The sequence below is a fragment of the Zonotrichia leucophrys genome, chromosome 2 (genome assembly GCF_028769735.1).
Source record: "Zonotrichia leucophrys gambelii isolate GWCS_2022_RI chromosome 2, RI_Zleu_2.0, whole genome shotgun sequence".
NCBI lineage: Eukaryota > Metazoa > Chordata > Aves > Passeriformes > Passerellidae > Zonotrichia > Zonotrichia leucophrys.
Window position 1 is genome coordinate 31,495,962 of NC_088171.1, and position 12,545 is coordinate 31,508,506.

The 12,545-nt window shown below is 50.6% G+C and overlaps 1 protein-coding gene across 1 annotated transcript; it reads right to left on the reverse strand.

The window, feature by feature from the left end:
* Positions 1 to 10,259: 10,259 nt before the first annotated feature.
* On the reverse strand, positions 10,260 to 12,302 carry TWIST1 (twist family bHLH transcription factor 1). The gene is made up of 2 exons (XM_064703307.1): positions 11,448 to 12,302; positions 10,260 to 10,836 (listed from the first exon to the last, which is right to left on the reverse strand). Exon 1 carries the CDS (start codon positions 12,058 to 12,060, stop codon positions 11,491 to 11,493), a length of 570 nt encoding a protein of 189 aa, XP_064559377.1. The 5' UTR covers positions 12,061 to 12,302; the 3' UTR covers positions 10,260 to 10,836; positions 11,448 to 11,490.
* Positions 12,303 to 12,545: the final 243 nt, after the last annotated feature.

Genomic DNA, 12,545 nt, shown 5'->3' on the forward strand with positions numbered 1-12,545 from the left:
CCGCCACTTCCTTCCGCCACTTCCTTCCTTCCGCCACTTCCTTCCGCCACTTCCTTCCGCCACTTCCTTCCTTCCTTCCGCCACTTCCTTCCGCCACTTCCTTCCGCCACTTCCTTCCGCCACTTCCTTCCTTCCTTCCCTCCTTCCTTCCCTCCTTCCTTCCCTCCCTCCTTCCCTCCCTCCTTCCCTCATTTTTTTTTTATTCCATATGACATAAATTGATCATAGCAATGAAGAATCATTAAAAAATCAGCCTTAGATGATATTGCCATTCCACAGAGGAAGTGATCAGATGAGAGCTGTTGTTGCAATGCTAATTCTAACACAATGGTACTTCTTTTCCCACCTAGTCCTAGCCAAGATCAACGTTGATTTCTTTTGCTGATACATTTAGCTTGAGAGAAGGGGCTATTTCGATTTCAGATGGAAAACTGTCTCTTAGTGAGATCAAACATCTGAGTCCACCTGCCAAGAAGTGCAGGGAAGAAGTCAGCACACAGTGAATTTTGATCTATTTTTGTTTTTATTTCCTGCTGTTCATGAGAAGCAGGAATGCAGATCAGACTCCACCATCCATCGAGAGGCATGTGTTTGCAAGGCTTCCGCCACTTTTTGGAGAACACCCATCCCCTTGCAGCTTTTGGCCAAACCTTTTGTTCTCTGCGGGCCTTGGGTAATTTATCTGTGACTCATCTCTGGCAAGGGAATCCCAGGCTTGTTGGAGTAGCCTGGGAGAGTTCATGGTGATTTATGGACTCTGAAGATGAATGCCCCCTGTTTTCCTGTCTCAAATTCTCACTCCATATTTGCCCTCTGTTCAGAGAAATCTCTGAAAGCCTCGTATTAAAAGGAGTTTCAGAGTCTCTTGACGATTCAGCTGGTAAAATGACAAACAGGGCAGAGAAAGGTTTGCAAGCTGGCTGAAGTCCAAATTAAGGCAATCTGAAGGAACGATGTGGTGAGAGAAAAGGTGATATGCATTCCTCTGGAAGGATAGGATAGGTTCAGTGTTGCATGTCAGTGGATAGCCTGATGCTGGAAGGAGACTGTAGAAACCATTCAAACCACTGGCAAATCTCATAAAAAGTTCCTTACTGGGCTTGCCTGCCACCTTATTACCCCAGAGCAGCTGTTTTAAAGAGCAGGCATAAACTCACCCCAGCTCTTGCAAGCATGTTTTCTGCAGGGTGAAAGGTTTGGCATCTGGAAGTGTCAGAAAGGAGCCTCTTGCCATAAATCCCACCAGAAAGCACTCAAATTTGACAAGTGCCTTGAGAGCACTTATATGTTCACCCCTAAATTCCAATATCAAAGAGCAGCCCTTCAGGCTGTAAACTCCTGCAATAGACCACGTCTGACATAGGAAGATGCACTGGTGGGGAGCTGAATGGCAGGAGCGTCCTTGACACCTGAGGGCTGCTCACAGACAAGGGCTGGCACACACTGGGCTGCATGAATTCCCTGTGCTCTTCTCCAAGGATGAAGAAACTTTGCCTTCACTCAGATGCAAAATCCTTCTCCCTTCTGCTTTTCCCCCTCCACCTCTCCCTTTCATTGCTCAGGTCCCAGCAGTGGAGCCATCTGAGAGAAGAGCCAGGAGCTCCTGGGTGTGAGCTGTCTGCCCTGTGCTCAGGGCTAACCAGTTAATCAGACATCTCATGCTTCTTTTTTAAGGATAAGGGAAATACTTTTCGTCACTATTTCCTCAGAATTTAGCATTTTTTCTGTAATCAGAAAAGAAAATACTGTAGCACCTCTTTTCCTGGGGTAGTCACCAATGGTCACGAACTCCTTCCATATATTTTTTTCTTACTGAAATGCTTCCATAAATAAACAAACCTCCATAAAACAGCAGGAAAACTCCACTCCCAGTGAGACTCCATGGAGGCAGTGTGAGAGGATGACAGTGTCTGAAAGGTGGGGATAAGAAACTGCCCCCCGCTTGCTCACACAGACAGCTGTCTCTGCCCAGTTCGCTTCTCCTGGTGATTTATGAAGCCCTTTGATCAGAATCGAGTTTTAATTGCCCGAACTGCAGAATCTGACACGTGCTTCATCAAGCCAAAGGCAGAGCCTCCTCCTGGTGCCCTGCTCTTCTCTTCTTTTCCACAGATCCAAGCCCTGTAGGATTTTAGGAATCTACCCAATGCCTAGCTCCATCTTTCAAATAGCCATCAGCTCAGAAGTTGACAGAGGAAGAGAGAAAGAGAGAAAGAGAGAGAGAAAGAGAAAGAAAGAAAGAGAGAGAGAGAAAGAGAGAGAGAGAGAGAGAGAGAGAGAAAGAAAGAAAGAAAGAAAAAGAAAGAAAGAAAGAAAGAAAGAAAGAAAGAAAGAAAGAAAGAAAGAAAGAAAGAAAGAAAGAGAAAAAGAAAAGAAAAAGAAACAAAAAGAAAGAAAGAGAGTTAGTTTTCTGTCTTAAATACCCTCAAGTTTCCCAACCCATCCATCCCAAGGTCTCAAGGGGGAAAAGGGGAAAACCCTCCCTATCTGGTGCTTGGGGAACCCCTCCCATGAGGCAGGGACCTCGGGAAAGCCCGCCCAGGGGAACAGCTGCTGGGGATCCCTCCCGGTGGGATCAGACCCTGGGAAACCCTCCCTGCATGGGAGCACCCGTCCAGCAGGGCTGAGTGCCCACCCTGGCCCAGCCATCCCTGGGGATGCAGGTATCCTGTTACTGCTGGGCAGGCAGGAGAAAGGCGAGTGTCAGGCACTGTCACGTATCATTGGTACTGTTTCTCCCCATTAAAGCCATGCCTTTGAGCAAAAGGGTTTCTTTCATGTTCTCCCCCACCAATACTCTGACAGAACTCCTAAAACTCAGGAATTTTCCAAATCAAAGACTTAATCATTATTGTTCTGTCCATTTCCTCCCTCTCTGCCACACACACTATACCCCAAACTGCTTTAACTGTCATTATCCAGCACAGATGCCTGTTTAAATTCTTGATTCAAGCTGGAGGACATTTAATAGCTGACTGGATTAAATATTGCAGACTCCAGCCCAAAATCTCTTTGAAAATACAGGTCGAGGAACTATGTCTAAATTTGCTGGATGAAAACGGATCTATGATATATGTTTTTAGTGCAGATCTGAGGACGGGGAGCAGGGGGGAAGGGAGTCTGTTCTGGATCTGGTTTATATTGGTGTAAAAACCTTGAAGTTGAAAGGTGTTTCAGGATGCTTAGAGAGGGAGAAAGACAGAAGGCAGGGGAGGGAGGGAGGGAGGGAGGGAGGAAGGGAGGGAGGAAGTGGCGGAAGGAAGGAAGGAAGTGGCGGAAGGAAGGAAGTGGCGGAAGGAAGTGGCGGAAGTGGCGGAAGTGGCGGAAGGAAGGAAAAAAAGAAAAGAAAAGAAAAGAAAAGAAAAGAAAAGAAAAGAAAAGAAAAGAAAAGAAAAGAAAAGAAAAGAAAAGAAAAGAAAAGAAAAGAAAAGAAAAGAAAAGAAAAGAAAAGAAAAGAAAAAGAAAACCTCCGTCATCAATCAGCTAATCTTTCTTCATGGGAAATGGGTATATTTTCCATTTCAAATAATTAAATATGAAGCATTGCAAAGCACCTTGAAAGTGCTGAGGTTCCGTAGAGGAATTAGCTGCCTGTTTGAAATTAACATGAATTTGGCACTTATATCAACAACCCCTTCGTAGACAGCGTCTCACTCTGTCACTAAACATGTTTGATAGCTCTGTAGTTCAGAAGTGAGTGTGTGTGGGTGGGTGTGTGTGTGTGCTTGTGGCTGTGTCCAGAATTTATACATTTTCACACACAAAGGAAAGCCTTACTCCTTTTCAAATTCTGACTGACACAAAAAAAAAAAAAAAAAAATTCCCTTTGTTTTCTAAATTGCATTAAAAAATACAATACAAATCAGCATTTCCTGAAAATCATGAGATCAGCTGACTATCCTGAGTCTGTCGTTTATAGAATTAATAGATGAGAAATGAAGGGGGGAGAAAGAAAATACTCCATTCCTTTAAATAAAAAGGGTCCTTTATGTAAAAAAAACTAATCATTTTTGCAAGATCATGTGATTGGGACTCAAAGGCAATAAATTTAGATTAAGAATCCCCAGGGATTTCTAGACTGATGCTATCTATTATGGATAGCACCTCAGCCTATTTATCTGCGTTATATACTCCTGCATTGTCATTCTAAAAGGTAACGTGCTTGATATCAGCCTTTTTGCGTTTGAAAATATTTGCATAAAAAGGAAAAAATAAGGACTGAATAATTTCTGTCCAGCATAATTCAGTGAAAACTCGTCTGTTATTTAATAGGGGTACCTATTATAAAAGCCTCCACCGCGGTTCAAAATTAATATGTCGAATCCACTTGTAGAAACAGATGTGCAGAAATAGGCAAGGCATATCTACAGCTCATCGAAGCGGTCTGTGAATGAAACACAGGCAGGCTGTTTGCAGGAGTCCGACAGCCCTCGGCCTGCCTCTGGCTCCAGCGGGGTTCTTTCCCTTGGCCATTCCCGAGCCGTTCTGCTGGGCTGGCAGAGGGAACACCTTCCGCCCCACCACCTGCCTGCTGCCGCCGCACGGAGAGCCGCGGCCAGCGGGCTGTGACATCCATTTCACATTAAAATACCAGAGGACCTTCCGGAAAACCGTATAAAAGGAAAAAATAAAAAACCCATCCCGGAACGCAGGGCTGGCATCCACGGAGGGACAGGCTGCGCCTTGCTGCAAACGTCGGACAGCTTTTAATTTCCTGGAGAACCGTGGCTCTGCCCGGGGCCGGGTCGGGCAGGGCAGGACAGGACAGGGGGTCCCTCGCCCATGGACCTGGGGCCGGGAGTGGCCGCAGAGCCGGGCAGAGCCGAGCAGAGCCAAGCAGAGCCGGGCACAGCCGGGCAGAGCGAGCAGAGCCGAGCAGAGACGGGCAGGGCCGGGCAGGGCCGGGCAGAGCCGAGAAGTGCCGGGCACAGCCGAGAAGTGCCGGGCACAGCCGAGCAGAGCCGGGCAGAGCCGCCCGCCTGCGCCGCGCCCGGAGCGCTGGGGGCCGCCAGCCCAGGCTTTCCTCGGTGCACTTAGGAGCTCTTACCCACCTTCAAATAGAAGGCAATTGATTAGTTTCAGTTTCTCCTCCCAGGAGAGATCCGATACTTTCCCTGGGATCAAACGGACCCGAGAATAAAGGAGCGAGTCAGCCGGCGGGAAAGAAAGAATGAGAAAAGAGAGCGAGAAAGATAGAGAGAAGAAAAAAAAAAAAAAGAGAAAGAATGAACAAGAGTAAGAGATGGAGGGAGAGAGGAAGAAAGATAAAAAGAAAGAAAAGGTAAAAAGAAATGGAAGGAAGGAAGGAAGTGGCAGAAGGAAGGAAGTGGCGGAAGGAAGTGGCGGAAGGAAGTGGGGGAAGGAAGGAAGTGGCGGAAGGAAGTGGCGGAAGGAAGGAAGGAAGTGGCGGAAGGAAGGAAGGAAGTGGCGGAAGGAAGTGGCGGAAGGAAGTGGCGGAAGGAAGTGGCGGAAGGAAGGAAGTGGCGGAAGGAAGGAAGTGGCGGAAGGAAGGAAGGAAGTGGCGGAAGGAAGGAAGTGGCGGAAGGAAGGAAGTGGCAAGGAAGGGAAGGAAGTGGCGGAAGGAAGTGGCGGAAGGAAGTGGCGGAAGTGGCGGAGAAGTGGCGGAAGTGGCGGAAGTGGCGGAAGTGGCGGAAGTGGCGGAAGTGGCGGAAGGAGAGGAAGGAAGGAAGGAAGGAAGGAAGGAAGGAAGGAAGGAAGGAAGGAAGGAAGGAAGGAAACTGGTTAGGCGCACTGGAAGAGGATGGCAGGCTTGGACAGAACGGCTGCTTTTTTTGTTACACAAACAAATAACAAGCATTTTTAGTAGAGCCTGCATACTGCACATTTATGTGCAAATACATGCATATAGAAAAAGGAGGAATGATTTATGCTTGAATTTCTGTGAGCCTTTCTCTTCCCAGTGTTTACAAGGCGGGGCTCTATTTGCAAGTTCTACATCTGTTCGCTTCACGTGACATTTTCATAAAAGCTCTAACATCTGGTCAAAATAAACCTCCTTCAGGTACCTGCTTAACTTTTCACATGTCAAAATCCCTTCCCCTCTGAAGCCCTCCTTTCCTTCACGGCTGCAGTCGCGTGTATTGCTCCTTTCTTGACTGCTTGTTTAATGACTCTGCCTCTGCCCGAAAAGAACAAAGCAACCCTAATCATGAGGGGGCGACCCCGACCCGTCCCAAGAGCATCCTTCCTCATCTCGCCCTCTCCCACCTCCGAATTTCCCCGCATTACGAGGGCAGAGCGGGTCTTCTTCCCGCCGCAATATTTCGCTTTGGGATTTCTGCAGCCTAGCACAGAGGATTTGCGTCCCACTCCCTCCCCTCCCCCCAAGCGAACCCATAGCCCTGCTCGGGCTAATATTTCGTACGAATGCTGATAATACTCCCAGTGATCATAATCTAATTGTCCCAAACCTATTCCGTTATTATTTCTGCTGTTATTAATTGCTCCCGATACCTTTGCAGTCGTCTTTATCCCGGCGTGGTTCCTCTGAATTATTTTGGAGTAAAACACTTCTTTTCTTGCCCGTGTCCATACAGTGAAGAAGAGAATTTTTATAAAGTTTCTGCAAATTGAACTTCACCTCTCTATGAAAAGAGTGAGGAAGGGTTCGCTAACCAAGACAAGACGACTGCGTAGATATCAACAATGCAAGTGCTCCTGAGCAGGCGGAGGAGACATAGAATTACTAAGAGATTGGACAGCTTTTTCGCCGATCTGAATGTTTAGTTTTGCTTTGCGTTTTATTTCGGATTTTAAAACGGGTGCTACCATCATCGTTAGGTTTCCGCTGCTTTATTGTTCTTGCTCTGTAAAACCGTTCTAAGCCCCCCGCAATGTCGATCACTTGGTCCTTATAAATGGCCGGCTTGTTTGCTTTCAAGAAAGAAAAGGGGGACTTTTCTACAAGTGATTTTAACCTGCTCCACCTTCAAGTGACCTGCCAAATGCTCCTTCTAACTTTATAGACATCTGGGAATTCCATACATGCCTTAAACTCCAATTACACACCTTCTTCAAAGGACACGTGCTTTGATTTGCCAAGAACATTAAGTGGACTGAAGTCGAAAGAAGCTGGCGCAGAAGTTAATGTAAAATACATCCTGTGCCATGTTTACTGCGGGCAGGTTATGCGTGCAGCAAATAAAATAAGTCCTGATGGGATGTGGATGTGTGCGCCTCTTTTTTTTTTCTCTTTTGCTTTAGCCTCCCGGATCCCTTTACGGGGTGGATTGGATTTGCCGTCAGCACCGCCACCACCCGCTTCCCAAAGATGCTAATTTATGGCGGGAGCGCTCCCGCTCTCCCGGCTGGTCTGCTGCCTGCCGGAGCGGGCAGGTGAAGGGAGAGCCGTGTGAGCCGGGCCGGTGCGGCCGCCGAGAGGGACAGGGGGAGCAGCGGAGCGGGAGCTGAGCCCGTTCCGGGAGTGGCCGGGTCCCCGGGAGGCAGGTGCCCGAGCTGCCGCCGCCGCCGCAGGTGAGTCCCTCTCCCCCTGCGCTTTTCCGTGACTTTTGCTCCCCCGCCCTCTCCCTCCGTTTACCCCCACATCCCCACGGCGCGTTTGTTTGTTTTTCTTAAAATTACAGATGCAGGGAAAACCGCCTGACATCATGGGAGCGGGACAAGAGCGCACTTTGAAGGGCTCCTGGGCAGGACTTCAAGTGAAATCATACTCCGGGGAGGAATCCGATACGGGCTCGGAAAAGCAGCGGGGCGGCCCCTGCCAAGCCCAGGAATGTGCGAGGGCCCGGAGCCCCCCGCCCCGCAGGAGCGCAGCGCCGGCACCACCGCGGCCGCGGGGCCGCCGGACCTCTCCTCAGCCTGAGAATAAACGGGACAGATCGATGCCTCTGAGAAAATAGCGAAATCAATCAGCGTTTCTAAAGGCAGAGTTAATTTTCCGATTGCCAGAGTGTTTAAAATTCCCAGAAGGCAAATTAATATACATATTATTTCTTTTTTCCTTCAGTAAGCCTGACGCTGACTTAATCGTTTTTGGCTCTAGCTCTGGGAGCACCAGGCATCTGCAGTCCTCAATTTCAACCCAGGAAAGGGTACGCCCTGAGTTTTAAAACAGGTTTATCTATTTTTTATTATTTACTTTTTTTAATGAGGCAGAGGTAGAGGCTGTCGGCCGGGAAAGAGCACCGGCTGAGTGCCTGCTGCCCAGAAATGCTGCCGCGCGGGCAGGGACCCGCTCGGAGGGACACAGAAGTAAGAAAGGCAGACCTGCCGGTGGCAGGAACCCCACGGATAGGAACTGGGGATTTTTCTCACTCGGGTGTTTAGCTCGCTGGAAAGGTGTTGACCGGCAGGCCCAGAGGTCTCTTGCCGGCTGCAAAAGAGCCAGTCAGGTTTCAGTCCATCAAGCGGGGCCTCTCCTGATTTCTGAGGCCAAGCACAGTTTGATTCGTGGCTTTTAGAGTGCACTTGATTCCTCGTTCATATTTCGCAGGAATCCCCTTCCACGAAACACGCCTTCTCTTCAGCACTGAGCAGCTCGTCTGGTTGGTTGTTTTTTTTTCATTCCGGGAACCTGTTTTCTTCCTAAATGTGAGGAGTTTTCCCCACCTTTCCCCGGTGTGATTTCTCCCCCAAAAGGAACAACCGAGACCTTCTATAAGCTCCCAAATCCCCTTAGCTCTACTGCCAAAGCTGTGCCGGCTCCCCGTGCCTCTCCCCTTCGCTGCAGCCGGGGTAACGCGGGCAGACGTTCATTACCTGCTCCTCGGCAGCATCGGAGCCGGGGGTTCGGGGTCTCTGAGAGGGCAGCTGCGGGTGCCAGGGTGCCGGGGAAAGGCAGCGACCCCTCGGGAGCTCGCAGCGGCTTCCCCTCCTCTCCATCACTGAGAACTGCCACCACCGAGGCCGTCATCTAATTTTCACGTGCTCGCTAATCCTTCAGTGCAAACAAGCGGTGCGAACTCTCCACTGTAAACACCACGCACCGGTTTAAAATACGCCCGATATTATATTCACAACAGTGCTATGTGGGTAACAGACAGCAATATGTGCATGTGGAAACAAATACAGGAAATAAAGTCAACTCATGGGCTATGAAAACAGGTTCTGTCTTGGAAAAACACCCCATCCCATTTACCCCAGACTTGGGCCAGCAGAGTCCCCGGCTCCACGGAGGGCCCTGCTCAGCGCCCAGGGCCGCAGCGCTCCCCGCGCACCTTTCGCGGCCGCGGAGGGGCAGGAGGCGCCGCTCCCGCTCCTGCCCGGCTGCCAAGCGCTGGGAGATAAGCTAGTGACAGCAGAGACAATCAGCTGTCCGGTTATAGGGGCTGGGGTTTGGATTGTCTTGTTATGTTTTCTGGGTTTTTTTTTTTACGACTTCCCTTTCCCCTTCCTCCCAAGCCCTCAGATCTGGAGGTTCCCTCTCTTTTTTAGCTCGGGTTCTGGCCGCATGCTGGGACCCCGCGGAAAGCGTGGTGAAAAGAAAGAGGGGCAATGTGCGCCCTGCACGTAGAGAAGGAGAAGAGTGGGGTTAGAGTATCCCTCCGTGCTTTGCCCAACGAAAATGTGATCGCTAGTATATATATATTATTTAAAACCCTAGAGAGCAGAGCAGTCAAACATCACTTCCACCGGAAAGCCCCACTCGCTAGACACTTCCCTATTTCAATCTCACTTTCTTTTGCTTTCCTTTTGGATGGACGAGTCTCTGTTTAAAACCCATGCCACTTCCTTAGCGATATCAGCAAAAGTACCTGCGCCGGGGGCTGGGGAACGGGCCCCGCTCCTGCCTCGCATCTGGGGGCAAAGCACCAAGGCGGGGACAGAGCTCGGCTGCTGCGAAAACTGCGCTCCCCGCGCAACTCCGCCGTGCCTGGCGAGAAGATGAAAGGGCGAGAGAAAGAGAGAAGAGACAACACCTTCCTCTGCAGATGCAGTGAGCTTCAGCACAGAATAATAAAGCTGTCTCAATAAATAACGTGCCTGTGTCTGTCAGTAGCTAGTTTATTTGCGTTTTTCGCCTGGTTTGTTTATACTAGTGCCCCCTCTCTCTTGGGTGTCTTTACAGCTCAACAAGCAGGTATTTATCTACAGCTCTAACCCTGAGTTCTCAGAGAGACCAAACTTTAAGGTTATTAAAATTTCAATCATATTTATTTATTGCAGAAAAATAATATACAATGATATTTACAAAACAATCATAAAAATAGGAATGCATTTAGACACCGGATCTATTTGCATTTTAACATGGGTCATCAATAAATAAATAAAATGTTTATTTTTTTTTCTCAGAGGAAAAATATTAATAATAAAAAAGTTAGGAACCGGGTATATGACAGTTTGAGCCCAGCTTATTCCCCCCTAAAAAAATTTAAAAAAAAAATAAAAAAGGTTTTCATCTCTACAGGGATATTTTTGGTTGGCTGCTTGGTTTCATTTAAGAATGAAGAAAGTCCACAATAATGTATTTCCTTTCATCAGTGGCTCATAAGCACGACCTCTTGGGAATGCATGCATGCAAAAAAAAAAAAAGGGCAAACAAAAAAAAAGTTCGATTCCAACATTCTTCGTCAAAATTAAAAAAAAAAAATAAAATCGAACGATTCAGACTTCTATCAGAATGCAGAGATGTGTGGATTGTACCGACGCCCAGAGGGTAGTCACTGTCCAAAGCCCTTCTCTCTTTCTCTTTCCTTAAGTGCTCCCCACGCCCTGCTTTGAATTTGGATTTTACTCTTCTAATTTCCAAGAAATCCTTGGTACATTTTTTGGTTAGAAAAGATAAAAAAAAAAAATCGTATCCAACTTCAGAGTCTCTAGATTGTCCATTCTCTCCTTCTGTGGGAACAATGTCATCTGCAAAAACCCAGAAAGGGCGGAAAACTCGTTACTGAAACGAAAGTTACACAGACATCTACCTACACCTCTCTGTCTCTGGAAATCGCGCATCGGGCAGGAATGGAGAAGGGCGAGCTCGCCGTGCGGGCGGCGCGGTGACCGTGTGACACCCCAGCCTGGCGGTGCCTGGTGTCAGGGCCGAGGGAAGGGACAGGGCTGTAGGAAACCCTCATCGGGCAGCGCAACGGGAGGACATGGATTCACTTCAAAATACGAGCAGCAGCAGCAGCAGCGGCGGCGGCAGCAGGAGCCATCCCAGCAGCCCCGCTGGCTCCGCAGCGTTTGGTGGAAAAGAGATCTCAGGCCGGCCCCATCTGGCTGGGGCACACCCGCCGCGTCCCGCCCGCAGCCCGGCCACGCGTGGGCCCGGGGGCTCGGGGCGCGCCTCGGGCAGCGCAGGAGGAGGGACGGCCGCGCCGGGGGAGGCACCTCCGGCCGCCCCGCTCTGGCAGCCAGGCCCTGCGGCGGCTGCGGGCCCTCTGCCCCACGGCCACGCGTGCCCGGCTCACGGCGCGGCCTCTGGCCTCCCTCCCCCCTTCCTCCCGCCGGGTTCGGGGTCCCTGCCTTACCTAGGGCTCCTGCCGGGGGGATGCGGGTGGGGGACGCCGCCTGCTAGTGGGATGCGGACATGGACCAGGCGCCCTCCATTCTCCACACCGAGAAGGCGTAGCTGAGCCGCTCGTGGGCCACATAGCTGCAGCTTGCCATCTTGGAGTCCAGCTCGTCGCTCTGTAAGACCTGGTAGAGGAAGTCGATGTACCTGGCCGCCAGCTTGAGGGTCTGGATCTTGCTCAGCTTGTCCGAGGGCAGCGTGGGGATGATCTTCCGCAGGGCGGCGAAGGCTTCGTTCAGCGACTGCGTGCGCTGCCGCTCCCGCACGTTGGCCATGACCCGCTGGGTCTGCAGCTCCTCGTAGGACTGGGGGCTGCCGCCGCCACTGCTGCTGCCGCCGCCGCCGCCGCCCCCGCCCGCCCCGCACTTCTTGCCCCGCTTGCCTTGGGCCGGGCTGCACGGCTCGTCCGCGGCCCCGACGGAGCCGCCGGCGCTGCGGCGGCTGGAGCGGCGCTTGCGCCCCCCTCTCTTGTTGTTGGGCAGCTGCTGCCGGTCCGGCTCCTCTTCGCTGTTGCTCAAGCTGTCGTCGGCGGGGGAGACTGGAGAGTTTGACTCGTCCTGCTGCATCATCTCTGGGGGGAGACGCGAGAAGCGGGCCGGGAGGGGGGGGAGGGCAGGGAGAAGAGGGGGGCACCTAACCCGCCAGCTCCCCCTTGATCGGCTGCTTCGCTGGCCTGCGAGGAGAAGGAGGAGGGAAGGAAGGAGGGAGGACCTCACTTTGGGGGGAGGGGGGATGGCATCAGGATCCAAGAGCAAAAAAATAAAAAGGCCAACCAAAAAAAAAATCCCTCCCGATCCCTCCTTGGAGCCCCTTCGAGGTGTCTGGGATTGGGAGAAAGTTGAAGACTTGGAGGTTCTTATAGCTCCTGCTGGCGGAAAGTTTGGGGGCAGCAGTGTCATTGGCCTGACGTGGAGAGGAGGGACTTTTGCTGAGTTTTATAGGAAAGTTTCCGCTTCCCCCCCCTCCACGCCCTCCCCCAATTATTTTTTTCAAGCCATTCACAAGTGATCTGGCTTCCCCACACACACGCACATACATCCTTACCCCAAGCTCT

Bases quoted from the DNA above. Each gene is read 5' to 3' on its own strand.
- TWIST1 (XM_064703307.1), bottom strand. From the start codon at position 12,060: ATGATGCAGCAGGACGAGTCAAACTCTCCAGTCTCCCCCGCCGACGAC.